The sequence below is a fragment of the Parasteatoda tepidariorum genome, chromosome X1 (genome assembly GCF_043381705.1).
Source record: "Parasteatoda tepidariorum isolate YZ-2023 chromosome X1, CAS_Ptep_4.0, whole genome shotgun sequence".
Taxonomy (NCBI): domain Eukaryota; kingdom Metazoa; phylum Arthropoda; class Arachnida; order Araneae; family Theridiidae; genus Parasteatoda; species Parasteatoda tepidariorum.
In genome coordinates, this window is record NC_092214.1 from 16,770,491 (window position 1) to 16,791,324 (window position 20,834).

The following is a 20,834-nucleotide window of genomic DNA, read 5'->3' on the forward strand; positions in this document are numbered from 1 at the left end:
ATTTTCATTCAAAAACGCAGTTGCTATTTAAAAAAATATACTAAAACATGTGACGGAATGACACAAAAAAAAGTTACTTTTATTTAATATATTAAACTTAAAATGACTTAAAGGCTATGTTTTAAATGTTTAAATTTTGTACTATATGCATATTTTTATCAAAATATTGCAAAAGAAAGATACATTTCTTTTATTTTATAAGTATTTTTCAAGAAAACAATTTGAACACAAATGTGAACAATTCACTTGTCAGCCATGTGATTACTTTAGAATGCTGCCAGATTCAAAAAAATTAAAATTATCAAAAATGAAACGGCAATACGCAGACTTTGACTATTTTTGAACATATTCTTAAAATTAAAATATGCAATTCATAAAAAAAAAATTCACTTAAAAGTTTACACTTCCGTGGAATTGCCCTTTTGTTAATTATAATTTATTTTTGTAATTAAAAATATTTTTTATAATTTTAATAATTTATTGTCCCATGTGTCTTCCAGAAAGTAAAAAGACAAAATCCAAAACATTTTTATGAAATATTTGAGATAGTAAAAGTTTTGGGAAAATTGTTGTGTTTATTGTAATGTGAATTATTATTTGCAAGCAGAGTTACCAACTTTTCCGCATTGAGTGAAGTTTCTCCACAAAATTTTGAAACTTGTTATAAAAATCAAAGCATTTTTTTAAACATTTTTCCCCCCAGAAGTTCTTTTTTCTCTCATGTTATCCTTTCTAATGTCATAGCTGATGATGTCCCATCTATACAGGATTTCCAATTAAACTGACAAAATAATGAAATATTCTACTTGAAATGTAGACACGCGAGTAGGTTTTTTTAGTGACCATTTTGTTTTTTTTTACCTTGGGTTGTACTGATGCTCTTATAAACTGTTCTTTTTGTTATTGGAAAGTTTTATCCTTAGTATGTTTATTACTTTCTGAAAAATAAATGAGGGTGGAGAAAATATAAAAGGTTAAATTCTCTTAGAATAATTTATTTAAAATATTAGTATAACTTTAACAAATGAGAGAACATTGTTAACAAATTTAAACATTATGTGACCAAGCTAGCTAGCAAAAGGTATGTGAGTTAAAATACTAGTGAAAAATTGGTGGAAAAAACTGGTGAGATCTGCGAGCTGTCCAAAGATATTTTAACGGAACTTTGTGATGTATTAATAAAAATATTATTCAACAACAAGATTATTTTTAACTATGCAGAAAATCTACTGCCAGCAATGCACTCTATTTTACATTATCAATATCTTCTAGGTGACTCAATTAGCTTGACCGGCAAACAAAACTCTGCCCAATACACTGAATGCATCATTTGCTAAGCATTTTTCACTATATTTGTTCAAAATAATATTTCTGACATTTGACATGAAAAATATAAAAAGCATTGTTTTTGTAAAAAAAAAGACATTATTCAAAATAAAAGAAAATATCTAGATTTCAATGATACAGTTACAGCATATTGCACCCCATATTTTATACTTCCTGGCAACATTTTCCTCCAAAGCTGCAAAAATGCCGAATGAAATCAAAACTAAGAGAACAAGACTTGCTGAACTCTAGAATTTTCCAAATTTTAATCCGAAACGATGTATGAAAGAAGTTGAATTGCGAAAGTACGAATCTTATTCATATTCTCACGATTTAAAAATCAAATATCATGTTAAATATTCACAATGTTTACAAATCACATATCAATATTAGAATTTAATCGATTTAAATATAAAACTACACACTTCGTATTCACATGATTTAAAAATTGCACATCCGGATTTGCATTTATGCGATTTAAAAATTTAACATAGTGATTCCTGTTCAAGTTATATGAATTGCAATGGGAATTTAAATTCATATTCACTTAATTTAAAAATTGCGTTCTGTTTTTCATATCCACTCATTTTGAAACTGCACATTTTAAATTTGAATAAATAAATGTATTGAAACACTTTATTAATAATTTGAATTTTATTTTGCAATTTAATTATTTTAATGTATCTTAAACTCTACCAATACACTAAATGTAGGGCATATACATCAAGCCTCAAACCAACTCACCATTGTTTCAAAATTTTCACCATACTTTAAAATTATTAATTTATATTTATGGAGTTGATTTTAGAAATGAACTATTCATCTCAAAGTATTTATTTATCAAAATATTTAGTTTAACATTTCGAAAAAAAATCATTTTATCAATTGTACATATCACTACTCTTTTCTGTTATATTGTTGACACTTCCTATTGCTTAGAGGAGAAGACATTTCATAGTATCCAAAAAAGAGGAAGGAAAGTGTCAAATTTCAAATAGGGCTAATTTAGATACAAGGGAATCAAAGAATTGGTAGTTTAAGAAATAAGTTGTTAATTTTTTAAAAGAAAAGCAATTATACATGAAATATAACGTGTAAAAAAGCACAATGAGAAATTTATGTTGTATTTTATCAACATGTTTTTAAGGGCAATAAAGAAATTATCAAAATCTTAAATTGCTTGAGAACTTAATGGAAATTGTTTTTCTGTTAAGTTCGTAAGCTGTAAGCATGTGTTAGAAAAGTGTTTATAACTTAAACTGTATTTAAAAATTTTCCATCAAAGAATTTTTTCCAGAGGAACATTAATTTTGAAATTACATTATTTTATCCTTGGGTCAATTTATGTCAGGTGGCTATTATTAATTTGTTTTGTTCTTTTTTTATTAATTTTAACTTTTTAATTCTAGAGAGCGGTTATCTGCTAGTGATATGCTTCAAGTTCGTAAAGTTGTTGAACATGTGTATGAAAAGGTCATGGGAGCTGGTTCAGATGCTGGTTCTCAAACAGCTAGCCAGTCTGGTGGTTCTGGAGGCCAAGATAAATGTGAGTCAGAAAAAGATGATGAGCGAACTTCTATTGCTGAGGAAAAAGTGGAATTATTGTGCCAAGATCAGGTTTGTGTATTTTATTTCTAAAATATTGTATAGCGGAAGATACCATATCTAACTCTCTATTTTTCAAATAATTGTAATTCCATGACAATTTTTATCCTCAACGGATTTACCTTCTTATACAAGTCCTATGACCCTGAAGCTCTGTGGTTTTCTTTTCACCTTCTATTTTTCCCTACACTATTTCTTTGCATTGAGTAAAAAATGATGCTTGTGTTTTACACTATATAGCTGTTGTACATCATCATTCAACCAAACAACTCTGATACTCTGTAATGACTACACAATTTTACTTATATACACTGAGGGACTCCCACATGTAGTTAGGCAAGAGATTTAAATCTGATGTCACAGTTGAATACAATACATTTTAATCTATGTAATGCATGTGGGGCATAACACTTGTTAAAAACCAGAATATAAAATAAACACATTTTCGAACTTCCTTGCTACACCATACAGCAATTGTCAATTTTTAAATAGGAATCCTCATAAAAACTAATTTCCCTTTAATTGTTAGGTTCTGATAATTTTCAATCACTGATTAACTTGCACACTAATATGTTGAAAATACTTATTTTCAATAGCATACTGATGCTAATGGTTTTTAGTCTATTTATTATTATTATTATTTTTGTACCAACAGTTTTTGTTGCTTGTGCTCAAAATTAGAGATTAAATTGGCTGCTTCTTTTCAGTCAAAAAATGCTTAAAATTATTGACAAACACCATCACTTTGTTTCTATGTTCATGTGTTTTCGTGTAACCATATTTTATTTTCAATTTTTGTTATTTTAGTTTAAAAACAGAAATAAATGAAATAAGACTATCTAAATAAAATACAAGGCTTAAAATAATTTTTTTTAACGGAAACTTTTGTATTTCAAACATAAAAGTTAGAACTGACTACTGTTTTTCTGTAAAAGCCTAGGTTTAAAATTACTATTTGACAAAAAAAGATGAGATAATATGAATAGAAATATGTGTGACTTAAAATTAATAATTATTTTTGAATGAGAGTTTTTGTACCAATAAGTTTGTGTTCTGACCTGAAGAGTTGGAATTGGCTACTTCTTTTTCCGTGAAAGCGTAGGTTAAAATAACTGAGTTTCTATGTCCAAACGTTACTTATTTTGATAAAACCGTATTCTATTATCAATATATCTTTATTTAGTTGTTAATAAAGAATATTCAAAATAAATATAAATGAAATTTTTGACTCTAAATAAATTTAATTTTTTTTTCTTTCTCTCTTTCTTTTTTTTTTTTTTTTTTTTTTTTTTTTTTTTTTTTTTTTTTTTTTTTGGTACTAATTACTTTGTTTATGCTCAAAATTTAAAATATTGAATTGCCTACTTTTTCTTTTCAGTGATATAAATGCAGAAAAAACACTTTATTTTCTTTTAAACTAATATATTGTGTAATGTTATCTGTTAGCTGTAATGGTAATAATTAATTACGAAGTATGTTCAAACGCAAACATCTTCATTGATAGCGATAGATGAACTGAACTTCGATTCTCAAACTGGGAGTTTACTTACTAGGTATTGCTAAAACGCAATAAAGAATTATGATGTTCCAGATGTCACATGGCATATTGTTCAAAATATAAGTAATTAAAAAAGTTTTTCTTTGTTCATAAGTTAAGTAGAGCTCGTTACAATAATTACATAAAATTGCGTATCTTTTGTTTAATTCTGGTAACTTGATTTGCAACCAACCACTTATAAGATTGTCCTAGGTTTTTATGAAAAGTTCTATATTTTTTTAATGCTTTTGTTGTTAGGATTATAAAAGGCTTTGCCCCCTGCTCGCTATTTCTCTTCTGTCGCCGGAACTGCTTGCACAGTTCTTTTTAGATTGCCTCACAATCTTAACTCTATGCTCATTTTTCATACTTCTACACTAATGCCTTTAGTGACTTTCTTATGTACTGCAAAAATACAATAATTTTATTGAAAATTGCTTCATAAAAATTCATTTCTGTATAATTAATAAAAATATTGTTAATAATATAATTTCCCGAAAAAATATAATTTGAAATAATTAACTTTTTTTTAAAAAAAAAGTGAGTTTAAAATATGAATTTATTCTGGTCTATTTATTTTAAAATTATTAAAGGAAGATAGTGTTGCTTCAGCAGTAGTGTTTAACTGAAATCTACTTCCTGCTTGGTGGTTGCTTTTGTGTAATTCCCAAAAACCACTACTACTTTACAAAATAAGAGTTTTTCAACTCATGGATTGAGCAACAGTAGTGTAATGTTTGTAATCTACTTTTTATCCTTATTTTGTAAAATAATCTTTTAGAGAATATTCTTGAGAATCCAAAGAGAATGTTGAGAATATTCTCCTAGCCCATATTTATATGATTAATAGCCTTTTGCCTCTGAATTAATTATCCTAAAAATTCAAAAATACGTTGAGAATAAGTATAATTGCAAACAATTAATAAATTTGATCATGTTATTTAAAAAGTAATAATATATTTCATTTAAGATTTGTTATTCAAGATAAAATAGCTGTATAGTAATTAAAATAAAGAAAAAAAATTTGGAAATTGTTCTCAAAACATTTACTAGGTAAGAATAAAGAGTTCTGATTTTGAAAGGTGAAAAGTACAAAAAGTAGTAAAAAGTACATGTACTAGGACTAAGGAAAAAAGTAACTATTTTCAAGTACACTTAGAGGAAATTGAAAATTCATAATAGCCTTAACTTTTATCAAAATAAGTAAAAACAAAATTTTATTGATTAAATTGAAGAAAAAAATATTAATTTCACATTCTCATCTATTTTACAAAATAATTGTAGTTCAAAAGTTAATTTTTGTATTTCTCAAATTTATGATTAATAACAAAAATTCTAGAGTTTTATTAATACATACTTAATTTCATTTATATAAAGCATGGTTTTTTTACAATGTTTTATTTTTTAAAATTAAGTGCTGGAAATGCCAGAAACTTTTGGTTTAAAAATGTTAATTGAATTATTTAAATTAATTTTCTGTGTGCTCAAGTAAAAAAAAAAAATCCAAATTATAAAAATAAGAAATTCAAACACAATTTTTTACAGCATGGTGCTAAAAGTAAATTAATTGTCTTTTATAATTATTATTTTAGTAACAATGAGAGAAAAAGAACAATTTAATCTTTTTATAAAATGTGGGTAATTATAACTTAATTCCATTCATTATTATAATTCGTCAATTAATATGTAGTCTATGTTTTGTTTAAGATTTCATATTGTAAAATTCATATTTAATTTTTCATATTGTAAAAAAATTAAATTTTGGGTACCAACATTATCTCATCTCAAACCATATTAACATAAAAAGTAATCATATGCCCATTGGTTAAGATTACAGTGTATGAAAAAGGATAGACCCTTTTTTATGAGGAAATTGTAATATTCTTAAGACGCATAGTAAAAATTACAATACATCAAAGACTATAAATCATTTCAAAGATACATTTAATTTGTTACATAAAATTAGCAAATCTATTTTCTAATAAAAATGTTTGCCTCCAAAAAATTCATTTTTCATTCAATATCAATATTCCAGAAGGACCGGATAAACTGTGGCTTGCATGGAATGTTTTGAGATAGTTACAGCCAAAATCGCTGGCACATACACTGAAATTCTTACTAGACAGAATATCATAGTAGACAATACATAAAGTACAGTAATAAGTGGTCTGAAGGGAATATTTTGATAAAGTAGCAGCCAAAATTTCACGCACATACACAGAAATTAAGACAGAGCAGAATATCACGGTTGACAGTATACAAATGTCAGAGAAATTTAGCCTTCAAAAATTTAAAGGGTGAGGGAATTGTTTTTCTGGAAATACTATACAAATAGTTAGCTACAGGAAGTACAATTAGTAACAGAAGTAAGCTGTTAAATTAATAGGTTATACATCCAATTTATAAATTTCAAAAAAACTTTTTTTAGACAATTTTTAAAAATGTTTCAGTAAAAAAGCAGCAATGTTCTTTGAAAAAAATATTTCTATGAAAAAATTCGATATTACAAGTAAAAGTAGATACTTCTGCCGTTATTTTGTTATTGTGATGTATAATAGTGAATATACCTAATTTGAAATTGTTTTCCATTTGAAAATGATAAATGAACTACATTTCATATAATATCATATATCATCGTGTAATTTATNTTTTTTTTTTTTTTTTTTTTTTTTTTTTTTTTTTTTTTTTTTTTTTTTTTGAAATGTTATATTTATTTTCTCAGGAGAAAATTCTTTTCCTCCAAAAATATTCTCCCTTCACATCTCCTGTATCCTATTCCTGTATGTTTTACAGTGTAGTGTTTCTCAAAAAGCTCTAAAAAAAAATTTGAATTTTATACAAATGAAAATTTTGATATCCTAAATTTTTAAAACATGCTTTAAATTAAATCATTTTTAAAAAATTCACAATTTTTATAGAAATGTTTGAATTGCTCAATAATCAATTTCTTTAAAATATAAAAAAATAATGATTTTAATTTATTAGTCAATTATAAAAATTAAATTTAATAGAGCAAAAGATTCTTTGATGCTCAATTATCTAAAAAATTATGGCTAATAGCTTTGAGCTTTTACTGTATTGTTTTCAATTGCATATTTTTTGTTTTCTCTATAGATGGAAATATATATTTATACTAAAATAGTAATTTCTATATGTAGTTTTTATTTTCTTGTAGGTACTGGATCCTAATATGGATTTAAGAACTGTTCGTCATTTCATTTGGAAAAGTTCAAATGATTTGGTGTTACACTACAGAGCTATCAAATAAATATATTTTAATTACATATTACGCAATGAAATGTAAAGTGACACAATATAGTTGTGATGATTAAATTGAATATTTAATCATCATTTTTTAATCGAAACTTAAACTCATTGCCCCTTTTTAAATTATATTTTTGAATGTTATTATTTCTCCAAAAAATATCCTTTGAATTTGATGAAAAATAATTTATTTTAAAATCTTTATTTGATAACAGAATATTAAAAAAAAAAAAAANAAAAAAAAAAAAAAAAAAAAAAAAAAAAAAAAAAAAAAAATAACCATTCTAAAAGTGTATTTAAAATTTTATTTTTACCTAAAGGAGCCATTTTTACCTAACTGAGGGATTTTATTTCTTGTCTACTTTCACTTTCTATTTTTGTCAGCCATATACTTGCTAATTATTCTTTCAGAAAAATTATTTATTTACAATATGTGTTTGATCAACGATTTTAGGGATGCACAAACTTTTTGAGTGAAGGGTGGGCCACTTGCACAGCAAATTGATCAACAAAAGTCCACATACCCTGGTATTTATACAGGTCGATGGGAATTATGGCTATTTTTATGTAAACATCTAAGTTTTGGACTCTTAAATTCTTTTAGTCAAACAATTTAGTAATATATTTGTGAAAACTCAAATGCTTTCAAATATTAAAATTTATTTAAACCTGAAGAATACCAAGCTGGTGCTTTCAAAAGAAGAAAAATTCTTCTTTCTTATCAAGAATTATATTTATTGTAAAAAATATAAAGATAGAGAAAAACCATTTTTTTTTCTATCACATCACAAAGGTTTATTTAAAAATAAATTAACTATAACGTTCATAGAGTAAAAGTAAAATAAACCAATACTTAATTGAACAATGTTAATCAAAATTTAATATTTAGATGAAAGAAATTTTATATTTGTCTAAATTGATTTAAGACAAACACACTATAACGCAAAATAAGACTGAGCATTTAGGTGAGAACATATTTTCAAATTTAGGACATTTATATTTAGTGAATTATAAATTATTTTTATGAATATTAAATCTTAAACTGTTTTTTAAGCTGTAAACGGTTAGAAAAATATATAGTTTTTTTTACTTGTGCTCAAAATTTTATGTGTTGTATAATATTGAATTAATAATATAGAGATTTTCAAAAAACCATATGAAAATGAGTAGCAATGACTGCCAGAAAAGCTATCTTTTAATAGATTGATGATGAAATTTGCACAAATAACGGAAGTTAAAATGCGCAGTTCGGGTTTTGCGAATCGTAATAATGTATTAAAAATATTGAGATTTTCAAAACAACATTAAAAGGTGTAGGAATAACTGCTGAAAGAATAAAAATAAATTCCTCAGTTTTAAAAGTTCCTTAGATTTGTAATCAACTTGGCACAAATAAAGTGCGCAATTTGATGTGTGATTTGAGTGCCTATATACATATTAAAAATATTGGGAGTAATAAAACCATGTGGAATTGCGATACAAAAGCCTTTAAAAAACAGCTTGGATTTATGATGAAATCGGCATTAATAAAGAACATCAAAAGAGATGTTAAAAGGCACAATTCTATGTGTGAGAGTTATAGTATAATAAAAATATCAAAACTTTAGAAACTAAATCCAATGATAACTGCTAAAATTACAATCACAAAGTCTCTATTAATAAAATGAACACAAGGTTCATAAAAAATAACTTGATTTCGAAATGTCCGTGTCACAATAGTATCTTGTTATAAATATAAAGACCGTGGAAATCCGTAACAATAAGCGACAAAAAAGCTGCCTAGATTTGGGATGAAATCTACACAGTTTGAGTGCGTTTAAAAGTGTTGATTTCTTTTTTCTTTTTTTTTTCAAAAAAGATAAAAATTTTATTTTTCACTATGTTCAGGTGCCACCCTGTGGCGTACTTCAGCAGCTGACTTGCCGCATGTAGCTCATAGGCCAAAAGTTGTGCATCCCTAAACTTTTTATGCTCTTTTCTTGTTCATTGAAATAAATTCTAGGAGTAACCACCTTTGTGATAAAAAAAAGTTTAAAAGAAATCATTTTTTATCTTAAAAATAACATCTGTTTGGAACATGCTAATTTAACAGTGTGCAAAAAATCAGTAGTCTGTAACCTTTTAGTAACTGAATATCAAAAGCTTGGACTCTGAAACAGAACATTTATATTTGTGAACATTTAGTAGCTGCATTATTTTATGATTGTAAATTATATGAAAAGTATTGTGTATTTTAAATGATTTAATGCTTACATTACATTAGTTTAAGTAATATTTTAAAGTACACAAAAAGTAAAGAGTTAAATAGGATTTAGCTCTGGATCTTATTCCAAGGTTCTTGTTAAAAATATATCTATGCATATTTTCAGAAAAATTCGATAGAAATAATAATGCAATGATTATTTAGAATCAATTATTTTAAATCTCTAAATCAATTATTATTTATAATCAATTATTATATATCTCTAATACTATTATTAAATATCTTATGACTTATTTATGAAAGCAATCTCTGCTTATACATTAACAATCTTTTATTTTGTATTTAAAAATTAATTTTTGATTTGTGACCTTGTTTTTTTTTTTTTTTTTTTTTCTAAGTGCTTTTCTATCTCAAGACTATTCTTCCTTTGTACTTCTTTTTCTTGGCTGTATTTTCTGATGCTTTTTTTCTCTGATTTCCTATTGAAATGCATCTTATATAACTCTAAATGTATGATATATAAGATATCTTACATAAAAGCATTTCTCATTGTAATTTTTCTCTTATTAGAGCTCGATTGATTTAACTAGTTTATATAAAAAAGTGAGTAAGTTGAATATGCAATATTACCCATGTTATACCCTCATTAAAAATCTTAATATGTTTAGTTTTGTGGAGACAATTTTTTTAAGATTATATATGTAATATGCAGTACAAAGTCCCATATCCAGACATCCGTTTACCAGAAGGGTCTCTTTTCCGGACACTTTTTAACAATCAAAATAAACAAAACTCTTACCTTTACAAAAAAAAAGTAATAATAAATCAATTTTTTTTTTCTTTTTACATTTGTGAGTTGTTAAGCAAAATATGCAGGGATGAGAATCCTCTACTTTTCTTCTGCTAATTTTCGCTTCTTAATGATTTTTACCCGACTTTTTTTTTTGTTGTTGTTCGATTTTAGTCAGGTTTCCACTATAATATGAAAAAAATTAAATATCACAAAAACCGTCATTACACTACATCGCGAAAAAATATTTTACTCTCGCTTCGCTTACATTTTTCTCACATAAGGTTATTACAGCCAAAAATCACGCACTCAATTTCAGAGTGCTCAAAAAATTCACATTTTGAAAGAATTGCAGATTAAGATGAAATTGTGATGAGTAAAGCAGGTCATTAAGTGATTATTCAAAAGCACAATTCGAAATTTGCAGATTGTAATAATATTACATTAAAATTACATTTGAAAAACTAAGTGGAAATCTCAAACTGTTGAAATGCGATCCACGAAACCACCTGAATCATAAAATCGTCACAAATCAAGTGCATCAAAAGGTAATTCTACAAAAAGGAAACTACTACTAAATGTGTGATTCAGAATTTGCGGAATGTTATAATGACACATTAAAATATCGAGATTTTTGAAAAACATGCAAATCTGTAACAAAAGCTGTAAAAATAGCTCAACCTCATGGATTTTTTCGTTGTTTGTTGAAATTGAAGTTAATTATCGTCTATTTGTTATTTTTTATTGAATAAGGATATTTTAATGTTTGTTTACCAGAAAAATCTATTTTCTAGACTTGCCTAAGTCCTAGCGATTTGGATATGGGACTTTCCACTATATATTACATATGTAATACATAAATATATATTGATAGATTATAAATATCTACATATATATATATACAGTCATCCCCACTTAATCGGATAATCGAATAACCCGCTTATATGAGTAAAATTTAATAAAGCCAAATCATTTTATATTAAACTAATGTCAAACTTCCCCGTTTAAGCGGCTTAAGTTGTTGTTTTTTGCCCCCGCCTAATTGCATAAAGAAGTAGTACTGAAATGAAAAGAAAAAAAATTTTTTTTGAGAAATGTTTCACCATCTAAAATGGAATTTTCCTTTTTCAGTTAAGGTAACGATACGATAGGTGGTCATTTCAATAAGAACTTCTTATTCATTAGTAGGTGTTTGGGGTAGAGTTGAAAAATTAATCAAATCTTGCTGCCAGTTTTATACATTAAAGTAAATAAAGGTGTTTTTATCCTTCCGTGACTTACTTCACACACACATCATTTAGAATGTAAAAAAGGGATAGAGTGATTTGTCTTGTGGTTAATACTTATAGTCCCCTCTTAATGCACTATTAGCTTTGATAAGAAAAAGTTTCAAACACCTAACACACTAGTGTGCAGAGTTTCTTTCTCTTAAATAGAATAATTGCTTAATCCAGTGAATAATTTTGAATTGGTTGCGAGTAAAAAGGGATGATTTAAATGAATCGGAAAAGAGCAAAACAATGAATCTTAAAAACAATAAATTTCAAAATATCCTTAACTAAAATAGCGCATTAATTTGGAATTTCTCAAGTTTCGAAGATTAACACATTTAATGCATTGCTAATTTTACATGGCTTACCCGTCTGACCAAACAGTAAATAACTACAAACTAAATTTGCAAATATTAGGCAGATTTTGCTAGTTTTTCAAGAGGTTTAGCATGACATTGAAGGGAATTTATTATCGACTATGTCTACCTTTATCTATCAAAGGTACCTCAATCAAGATAGAATCAAGTTAACATGTCTTATATACTAGTGAATTGGTATTCAATATTTGTAGTGGTAGTTACACCACATTACTCCCCTTCCAGAATTTTATCTGTGATAGAATTCGATGAACGAATACCACTAGTTGATTCATGCTGTTTTTATATATATGTCATTTTTGCTCATTAAATTTTTTCTTCATTTTTTTTCCTCCCTTTTTTGTTTAATGCAATTCGCTCATTTTTTTTATATTGTTTATTACTTTGAGACTTTATTTACTTCACCAGATCTTTTTTTTCTCTTTGAGCAATTTATATTAAGCAAATCAACTGTTTAACGTGGACTATCCATCATGTTAGCGAGTTCATATCACATCCGCAGGTCACCAATGTGGGGATTTATAAATCGACTATATCAACTTTCATCTATCAAAAGGTGCCTCTTGATAGAATCAAGTTAATGTGTCTTATATACTACTGATTTGGTATTTAATATTTGTAGTGGTGTTACGCCACAACGTATCTAATTTGACTTGATATGTTGTTTTGCGAAGTACCTACCCGCGAAGCTGGCATCTGACTTCTGCATCTATCTATTTTGCCTTTGGCAACTAAGACTTTTGGCATTAGGCATAAGGAGGTAATTGGTGGCTTACAGAATGACTAGAGAACTAGTTTAATCTGGTGTATGGTATACTCCCGAGTCAAGGATCATCTTAATAGTCATTTCCTCTCCTTAGAAGTATCCATAAGTTATGTGAAGGGTAGGTATATTTGAGGTATCTGATGGGAATCTATCAAGGGGGACATATCTGAAAAAAGTGGTGAATTATATGAAGCAAGGAATTAGTATAGTGGCGGATAAAAATCTACTAAATTGAATTTTTTAAACCAAGAATCACAATTAATAAACAAAAATCTACTAAATTGAATTTTTTAAACCAAGAATCACAATTAATAAACTTCCACTTGAAAATGTTTATTCGCTGTAAGGAGCAAGTTGGCACCTCTAGGTATATAAGTAAAGCTATTTTTGTGTGTTCTATATTGCATTTCTTCGAGCCATTTTAGTAACGATAATAATATTAAAAAAAATTAAAATTTACTCAAATTATGTGTTTCTAATAATCTTGGCTTCACTGGTGACCCGCGTAGCGACACGAACAAACTCTGTGCCGGTCACCGGTGAGCCCCGTGGCGCTACAAACAAACTCTATGCCGGTCACCGGTGACCCCCTAGCATTCAACGTGTTAAGAAAAAGAAAAAAAGTACAAAAAAATTCTGGATGTGTTTGAAAGGAATACGAAACAGTCCTGAAAATTTTAGTAGAAACTAAAAGGGAATATCTAATTTTGATAAATTGATGAATTTCTTCAATTATAGATTTTTTTCAGAAGGAATCAAATAATATTTTAGTACCTACATTATACTTATCACCAACATTGATTTATTTTTATGTAACTTAAAATAAGATTTATATTTTATGATACTAACGCAGACAGTTTTAATTATAATTGTTTATTAATCATAAAACTGAGTTTATTTAATCAAAATGTTTTACTATGCATTGAATACCATTAAAAAGTAAAATTTTGCAAAAATTCAAGATTCAAGATTGAATATTGCTATCCCAATCGAATAAACCGCTTAATTGCATAGATTTGGTTGGAATCGATGGTATACCTTTAACCGGGGTTGACTGTGTATATATATATATATATATATGTTATAATACTTTTAGCTATATTTTATAAAATTTTACATTCAGTAGTTATTCATTGTTAACTGAAATTTAATAATTGTTTGCTTAGTAAGCTTTAATTTTAACATGTATTGATTCAGACTATAAATGATGTGTTACTGTTTAAAATCTCTTGTGCACATACAATATTTAGATAAGCTTTATTCTCATTTTTCTGTGTGTTTGGTCCATGAAGTGGAAGAAATAAAAAGGGCAAATGTGGCCAACCTTTTCGGAAAGAGTATATATAAATATATATATTTATAAATATATAGAGTAAAAGTATCCATAAGAAAAATTTTGATGTTAGCCCCTTCCAATTTTTGCCGACATACTAAAAAAAGTAAGAAGGTCAAAAAGTGTTACATATGGTATTTGTAACAAAAAATAACATTTATTTCTGTGTAAAGCTGGGTAATAGAGGTTTAAAAATATTAAAAAATAATTGTTTAGAACAATCCTAAAAAACACAGTTTCAAAATTATGAATTGCAATATATACTTTATTTTTTCTTTTTGTTATTTAAAGTTTACTTGTGAATGTAGTGAAAATAAATTTTTTAAACAATGATGATCAGTGCCAAAGTTTATAAATAAAAAAGTTGTATTTTTTTTTAAAACGAAATCTTATACATTTATTAGAAAAGTTTAGCTTTTTATTGCTGATGTAAGACATTCACGTAAAGAAATCTTCTCATATATTTCAATTATTCATAAAAAAATATTCATTCATTCCAGTTGAAATAGTTTCAGTTCATAGTTACAGCTGGAGCCTAATTTCTCAATTTAGTGATGTAGGAATCGTGTTACATTATTTTGTTCTAATGTGTATGAATTCTAAATATTTTCACTGACATAAAAGGCTGTTTGTTTTGAAGTATAATTTAAGTTTTATTCCCTAAAAAAAAAGGAAAATGTTTTTATTTCTTGTACAAGAAGAGAAAAATATTTTGAATGGTTTACAAAAGATAACTAAACTGTTAGGTGTATTAGTTTCTGCCAATGACGAAATTGAAATTTTCAATGTTAAATGACTTTTGGATAGAAAGTTCAAAAGAGCTAAATTTTGAAATGTTTTCTTCTCCTTTTCAACTGAGAACAGTAAAAAAGTAAAAAATTATGTGCAGTACACTATCGTTGAAAAATTTGCTTAATTTTAAAAGTCAATTTTTGAAATATCTTCCTGTGTATAATACCAAATTGTAATGGTTGCAAAACCACTATAATATTGAGATAAAGCTTAAAATGTGGTTTACACTTGATAATGAGTATTTGATTATAATCAAATGTAATTCTTGTTTTAAAAATTTTGAAGAAATGCCTTTGAGTGATTTTTGGGTAAAAAATTAAGGCATATATCCTAAAATAACCAGAAAAGCTCTAAACATATTTCTGCCATTTATTTAATCCTATCATTACAAAGCAAGTTTTTTTTCCGATGCATATCAAAAAAATATTTCGGACCAAGATGGGCATTGCTTTTGATTTCGGAATTTAACTTTTAAATTCAAAGCTAGATTTTAAAGCTATTTTTATGAAAAATGATAATAATTCAGTACGTCACTGAATTTTTATCAATTTCAAGTATCTTCTTTAATCTTTAAAATTTCAGTGTGCAATATTCAAAATAAATTTTTTGCATACTTAAGATACTTCTTACTCTAAGTTAAATTCATAGTTTCGTGTGCTTTATACAGATAATTAGTCTTGTTTTTATATCTTTATTTTTTCAGGTTATTTATTCATCTGAAAGGAATGTAGTTTGTGAAAAAAAAGTGTCATTAAAGATTTGGGAAACTAAAATTTTTATAAATATTTCATGAATTTAAAAAATATGGTTTGTAAAGCACACTGGTCCAAAATCACAGAGGATGAAATGATTCAAGAAACTAATGTTTATAATTAATAGTTAAACTAATAAATTGAAAAAAAAAAAAAAAAAAAGGGCAATGTAGGATTGGGGTTCTGAAGGGAAAAAAATTCGTTAAAGGGTTCCTTGACACAAGAAGTTTGAGAACTTCAGAAGTTGAGGCTTAAGACATGCTTAATCTGCTGTGGTTCATATGTTCACATTTCTATTGCTAGAAAACTAATCAATTTTTATTATAATTTTACTTTCCACTCTAGTTTGCGTATTTTAAAATTCTGAGTGTTTTCTCACCCTTTAAAAAAAAGTATGCTGCTTTATTTGAAAAATGATTGTTTACTTGCTTTAAATGGTCAAATTTTAAATTAATATGAATTGAAATAGGATGCGAGATGGGGAAAAATCAACTAGATTAATTATAATGTAATGTGTACTGTGTGAATGTGTGCTGTGAAAAGAAAAATGCATTATTTGTATAATCTAATTATGTATCTCAATGTATAAATCAAAATTAAGATGTCCTATTTTAGGTTAGCTTAAATTCAACTATAGAAACTTAATTTTTATTAAAAATATCCATAGTTTTTATTAAAAATATCCAGCTCTTTTTTTTCCTCCTCAATAATTTAATTTGATTATAATAAAATCATCAGTTATAGTTTAAGAACTGTTGATGATCTATAGTTAAGATAATTTAAAGAGGGAAAAAAACTAGGAACTTTTTTTTCCATTAGGAAATTCTGGTTTTGAACAACTTTACTATTTTTTCTTTATTTATGCTGGTGTAATATGATCTATTTTAATTTTTTCTTCGAGGGGACAAAAGGTTCTCCCTAATATTTAACATATCTTTTAAGAATATATTGTTTTTAGTTTTATCTTTATATCTATCCTTTTTTTTTTTTTAATTTATTGTTGTCTGCTAGGTTATATATTCTCTTTTGGGCTTTACAACTGGACAAGTAATTCCCACCTCATAATTTTAAAATTATGCATAATTTAGCACACAGTTGTGTTGACCTTTCAAAAAGTCTCTGCAAAGACTCATAAACTGAAAACTTGAGAAGTAAAGTAAAGCCATTTGACCTTAAATTTTATATAGGAACTTGTGTGGTTTATACTGAATTGCTGAAGAACTTTTTTTATTTTGGATGAATATATCTGAAGTTACTTACTCTTAAGTCAGAAATAATAATGAAAATTTTCATTATTTTTGAAGCTTCATTCTTCCATTTTAGTGAATTGACTTTAATATTTATATTTTTTTTAATTACCTGAGCTACCAACCCTGCTGTCTTAGACCCCTACAATAAAGTGGTTTTAAAATAAAAATGAAACTAAGTAATTTTTTGAAAAATTTTGCCTCTTAAAAAAATCTTAGATTAGTGATATCGGATTGTTTTTATATTCCATTCAATTACTAATATATCATGGTGGGGAATCAATTAAATTTATTACACAAATGATAAAGCAAAGATTTTACTTCCGCTTTAAATTTTAGAGAAATGTCTGAAAGGGGGAGACACTGAATGCTTTGAACAGCATTAGAAATAGAAAGTTCTAGTTCACTAAAACTAGAATTTTTAAAAGAGTGAGGATTTTAAACAGGAAAATAATAAAAAATTTTGTTGAACTTTTTAAAATTAAATTCCTATTGCTCTAAAACTTTTTTCGAAAATATCAAGTTTTTATAGTGCAGTAGCATTCATTTTTCAAGTACCTACATGAAATACAAGACTTAAATTTTTTCTAGCTACATGGTTAAGTGGGTCTCTTACTGAAATTAACTTTTTAAGGATACACTCAATGAATGAGTTTTGATTAGTTCCTTTTACTTTTGTTGTTTTTAGTCATTTGGTTTAAAACTTTGCAGAATTTACTTTAACAGGTCTAAACCCTTGTGTACCAAACTATATAGAACTTGGAGAAAGGGAGATTTATTAAGATTTAGTCCACTTAACTGGATATAACCCATTTATAAAAATACTCAAATATCTGTGTTTTTTGATTTTATGTAAAACATTTATAATGCACTAAAAACAGAAAATTAGTAAGGCAATGCCAACTGTCATAGGATGCTTAAAATTTTGATGTTGGAATTTTGCCTGTTTGTGTTAAAGAACAGCCTCGTTACCTTAAAAAGTTCAAAAGTGTGCTGATAGTTTCTTGTTTTAGTTACTGTTGTAATTTTAAAAATGTGTTACAAGATACTTTACCACATAAATTACACTGGTGTTTCAATTTAAGGTTATAAACATAAAGTTTTTGTTTTCTTTCTACAAAAAGAATGGGTCTCAAATAGGTTTTGTATGTTTATAACCATAAATCAGACTCCTGTGTAGATATCTTTTTATTGTAAATATTGTGTAGCAATCACAGTTATGTAAAGCATCTTAATTTTTTTTAGAAACTGATTTAAAACAATGAATTATTGTCACCACTTTATTTTGTCAAGTAATACGTCAAAATTGTAATTATTTTAACAAGCGATTTTCATTTATATCAAAAACATAGTTTGATTTTTGTTCATTAGCAACAATTTACTAATGTATTTTAACTAATTTATTCTAGTTATATAGTTCCATGTGTTAATGGGAACTAATTTAATACTCATTTTTAATGCTATAAAGTGTATAAACAAGTTTTTAATAATCATGTGATCATTTATGTATTTACTGTATAGTAATTTTCCCTCTTATCAATTTTTTTATCTGTTAATTTCTGTTCATATAAGTAAGTAAAAAAATTGTTTGTTTTTCTGTGACTGAAAAAAAAAAGAGATGTGATTGTGTCACGTTGCATAACAAAGTGCAATATGTGTAGTTATTTTTCAAATTGTTTATTGTAAATATTTGACATTGCTTATATGTTCCGCTTTTCTAGTATTTTAAATATTTATATTTAAAAGTTGATGCTAGTTTTTGTAAATACTCAAATGTCTTCAGTTTCTAAAATTTACTAAAACATGTTTTGTTTCTCTTTCCTTACTTTCAGATGATTATTTCAGTGGATTCAACGATGAAATCAAATACTGATTGTGAAATATGCTCTTTACGTTTTGCTAAGCGTAAATTACAGCATAAAGTAAAAAAGCTTACTAAAAAGAAACATTTATTATTAAAAAAGAGAAGAGCTTTATTTAAAAGCGTTCATAATTTTGGAAGACAGCACTTTTGATTTCTCCTGTGAACATTTATGAATTTTTTTCCTTTTGTTATGAATTTTGTAAAAAAAAAAAAAAAAAAGCATTTAGTTACTTTTGTGATATTATTTTTGAGTTTTAATTTCTTTGTATGTTATTTTATTGTTTTAAAGTTTAACTTCCAATTGCAAAAGAACTGTTTTGTTTGAAAAAAATTTATATTCTTTCAATCATTAAATAAGAAATTTGTGAAACTGATGACACATTGTGATATTTTTGTTCTTTTTATTGTATTATAAAATTAAGAAACAATAAATGAATTGGCTGAAAATATTTCTAGCAACATAAATAAAAATGTCATGCTTCAGAACTTCCTGATGTAAGAAAATCAGGAATCATAAATCATAACTACTGCAGAACTTCAGCTAGAACAAGCCAAGGCTATCCGAGTCAACTTCCACAATCCTTGTCTATCCAAGGCCACTGTTCTCCAATATCTGACACCTAACGTGACAAAATCTTTCTCTACTTTGTCCAGCCACCTGATAGCTGGGCATCCTCTTTTCTTAGTGATAGACGGTTTGCCAAAAGTCAGTTTACTTGCAGGATTGGGGTCTTCAAATCTTAGCAAGTTTCCAAGTCATCTTATGATATGCTTAAATGATTTGGATGATGTTGGGCTCTTTAAATTTGCTGTGGAGCTATTAGTTTTTATTTACTATTTTTTTCCTTCGAATTGTTTTGAAACAGAAAATAAATTATACGATTGTGAATATTTTAATGTTATTTAAAACATAAATACATTTTTTTTCCCTGATCTATTGTAGAAAAACCAGGGATCCCAACTAATTTCTTTTTTCTTTTCATGAATTGCACCTACTTTGAATCTGGGAATAATAATAAAAGTTCATTGTTTTAGTGTTATCTAAAATAAAACTTGAGAGCTACTGTTGTAAAAATAAAAAGAATCGGAAATCCAACTATTTTTTTTTTCCTGTTTCTATAAATTTTAGTTCCAACTATGATGTAGTAAGTTAAAATCAGAACTGAAACTTTGACGCTAGCGCATGCGCTTCTCCATTGGATAACCTCCCTCAAATACTTTTATTTTAATCTCCTTTTAAGTATGAGATCTGGATGTAAGTTTGTCTGCTTGTTAATCATATACCATTGCTAATTTTGTTTTGTCAATAAAATATGTTGTTAATTAGTGCTGGTATCATCCTGGACCTTTTAAACAGTGACAATTTATGGCATCCCTGCCAGCACGATACATTACGAATAAATGTAAAAACGAAAGCACTAAGTACGACGCCAACGAAATAACTACAATTACTCATAAATTGAGATGGAGGCTTCTAAACAGGCTCGTACAGCATTACGAACTTCTTTTACTAGAACTGCAAATAAGTTGGAAGCTCTCATAGCAGATATCAATCCAGATTTTTTGGAAATAGAAATCTATTTGGAACGGATTACGGAGAAAAATCGTCTATTACGACAATCACAAGACGAACATTTGAAACTCATGCAGAGTCTGAAATGCAGCCCTGAGGATTAATATGAAAAGTTTTCAGCTCTAAAAGTTAAA

General features: G+C 26.7%; 1 protein-coding gene across 2 annotated transcripts in view; it reads left to right on the forward strand.

Moving 5' to 3' along the window:
• Positions 1 to 19,574, forward strand: part of LOC107451024 (WD repeat-containing protein 48) — a 76,218-nt gene extending 56,644 nt beyond the window's left edge. Inside the window, exons 18-19 of one of the 2 annotated variants that reach the window (XM_016066990.4) lie at positions 2,736 to 2,943; positions 19,096 to 19,574. In XM_016066990.4, coding sequence (XP_015922476.1) covers positions 2,736 to 2,943; positions 19,096 to 19,278 — 391 coding nt within the window. In that variant the 3' untranslated portion in view covers positions 19,279 to 19,574. Of the gene's footprint in view, positions 1 to 2,735; positions 2,944 to 7,643; positions 7,916 to 19,095 lie in introns of those variants that run through there. The other variant, XM_016066991.4, reaches the window with a different exon arrangement.
• The last annotated feature ends 1,260 nt before the right edge of the window (positions 19,575 to 20,834 follow it).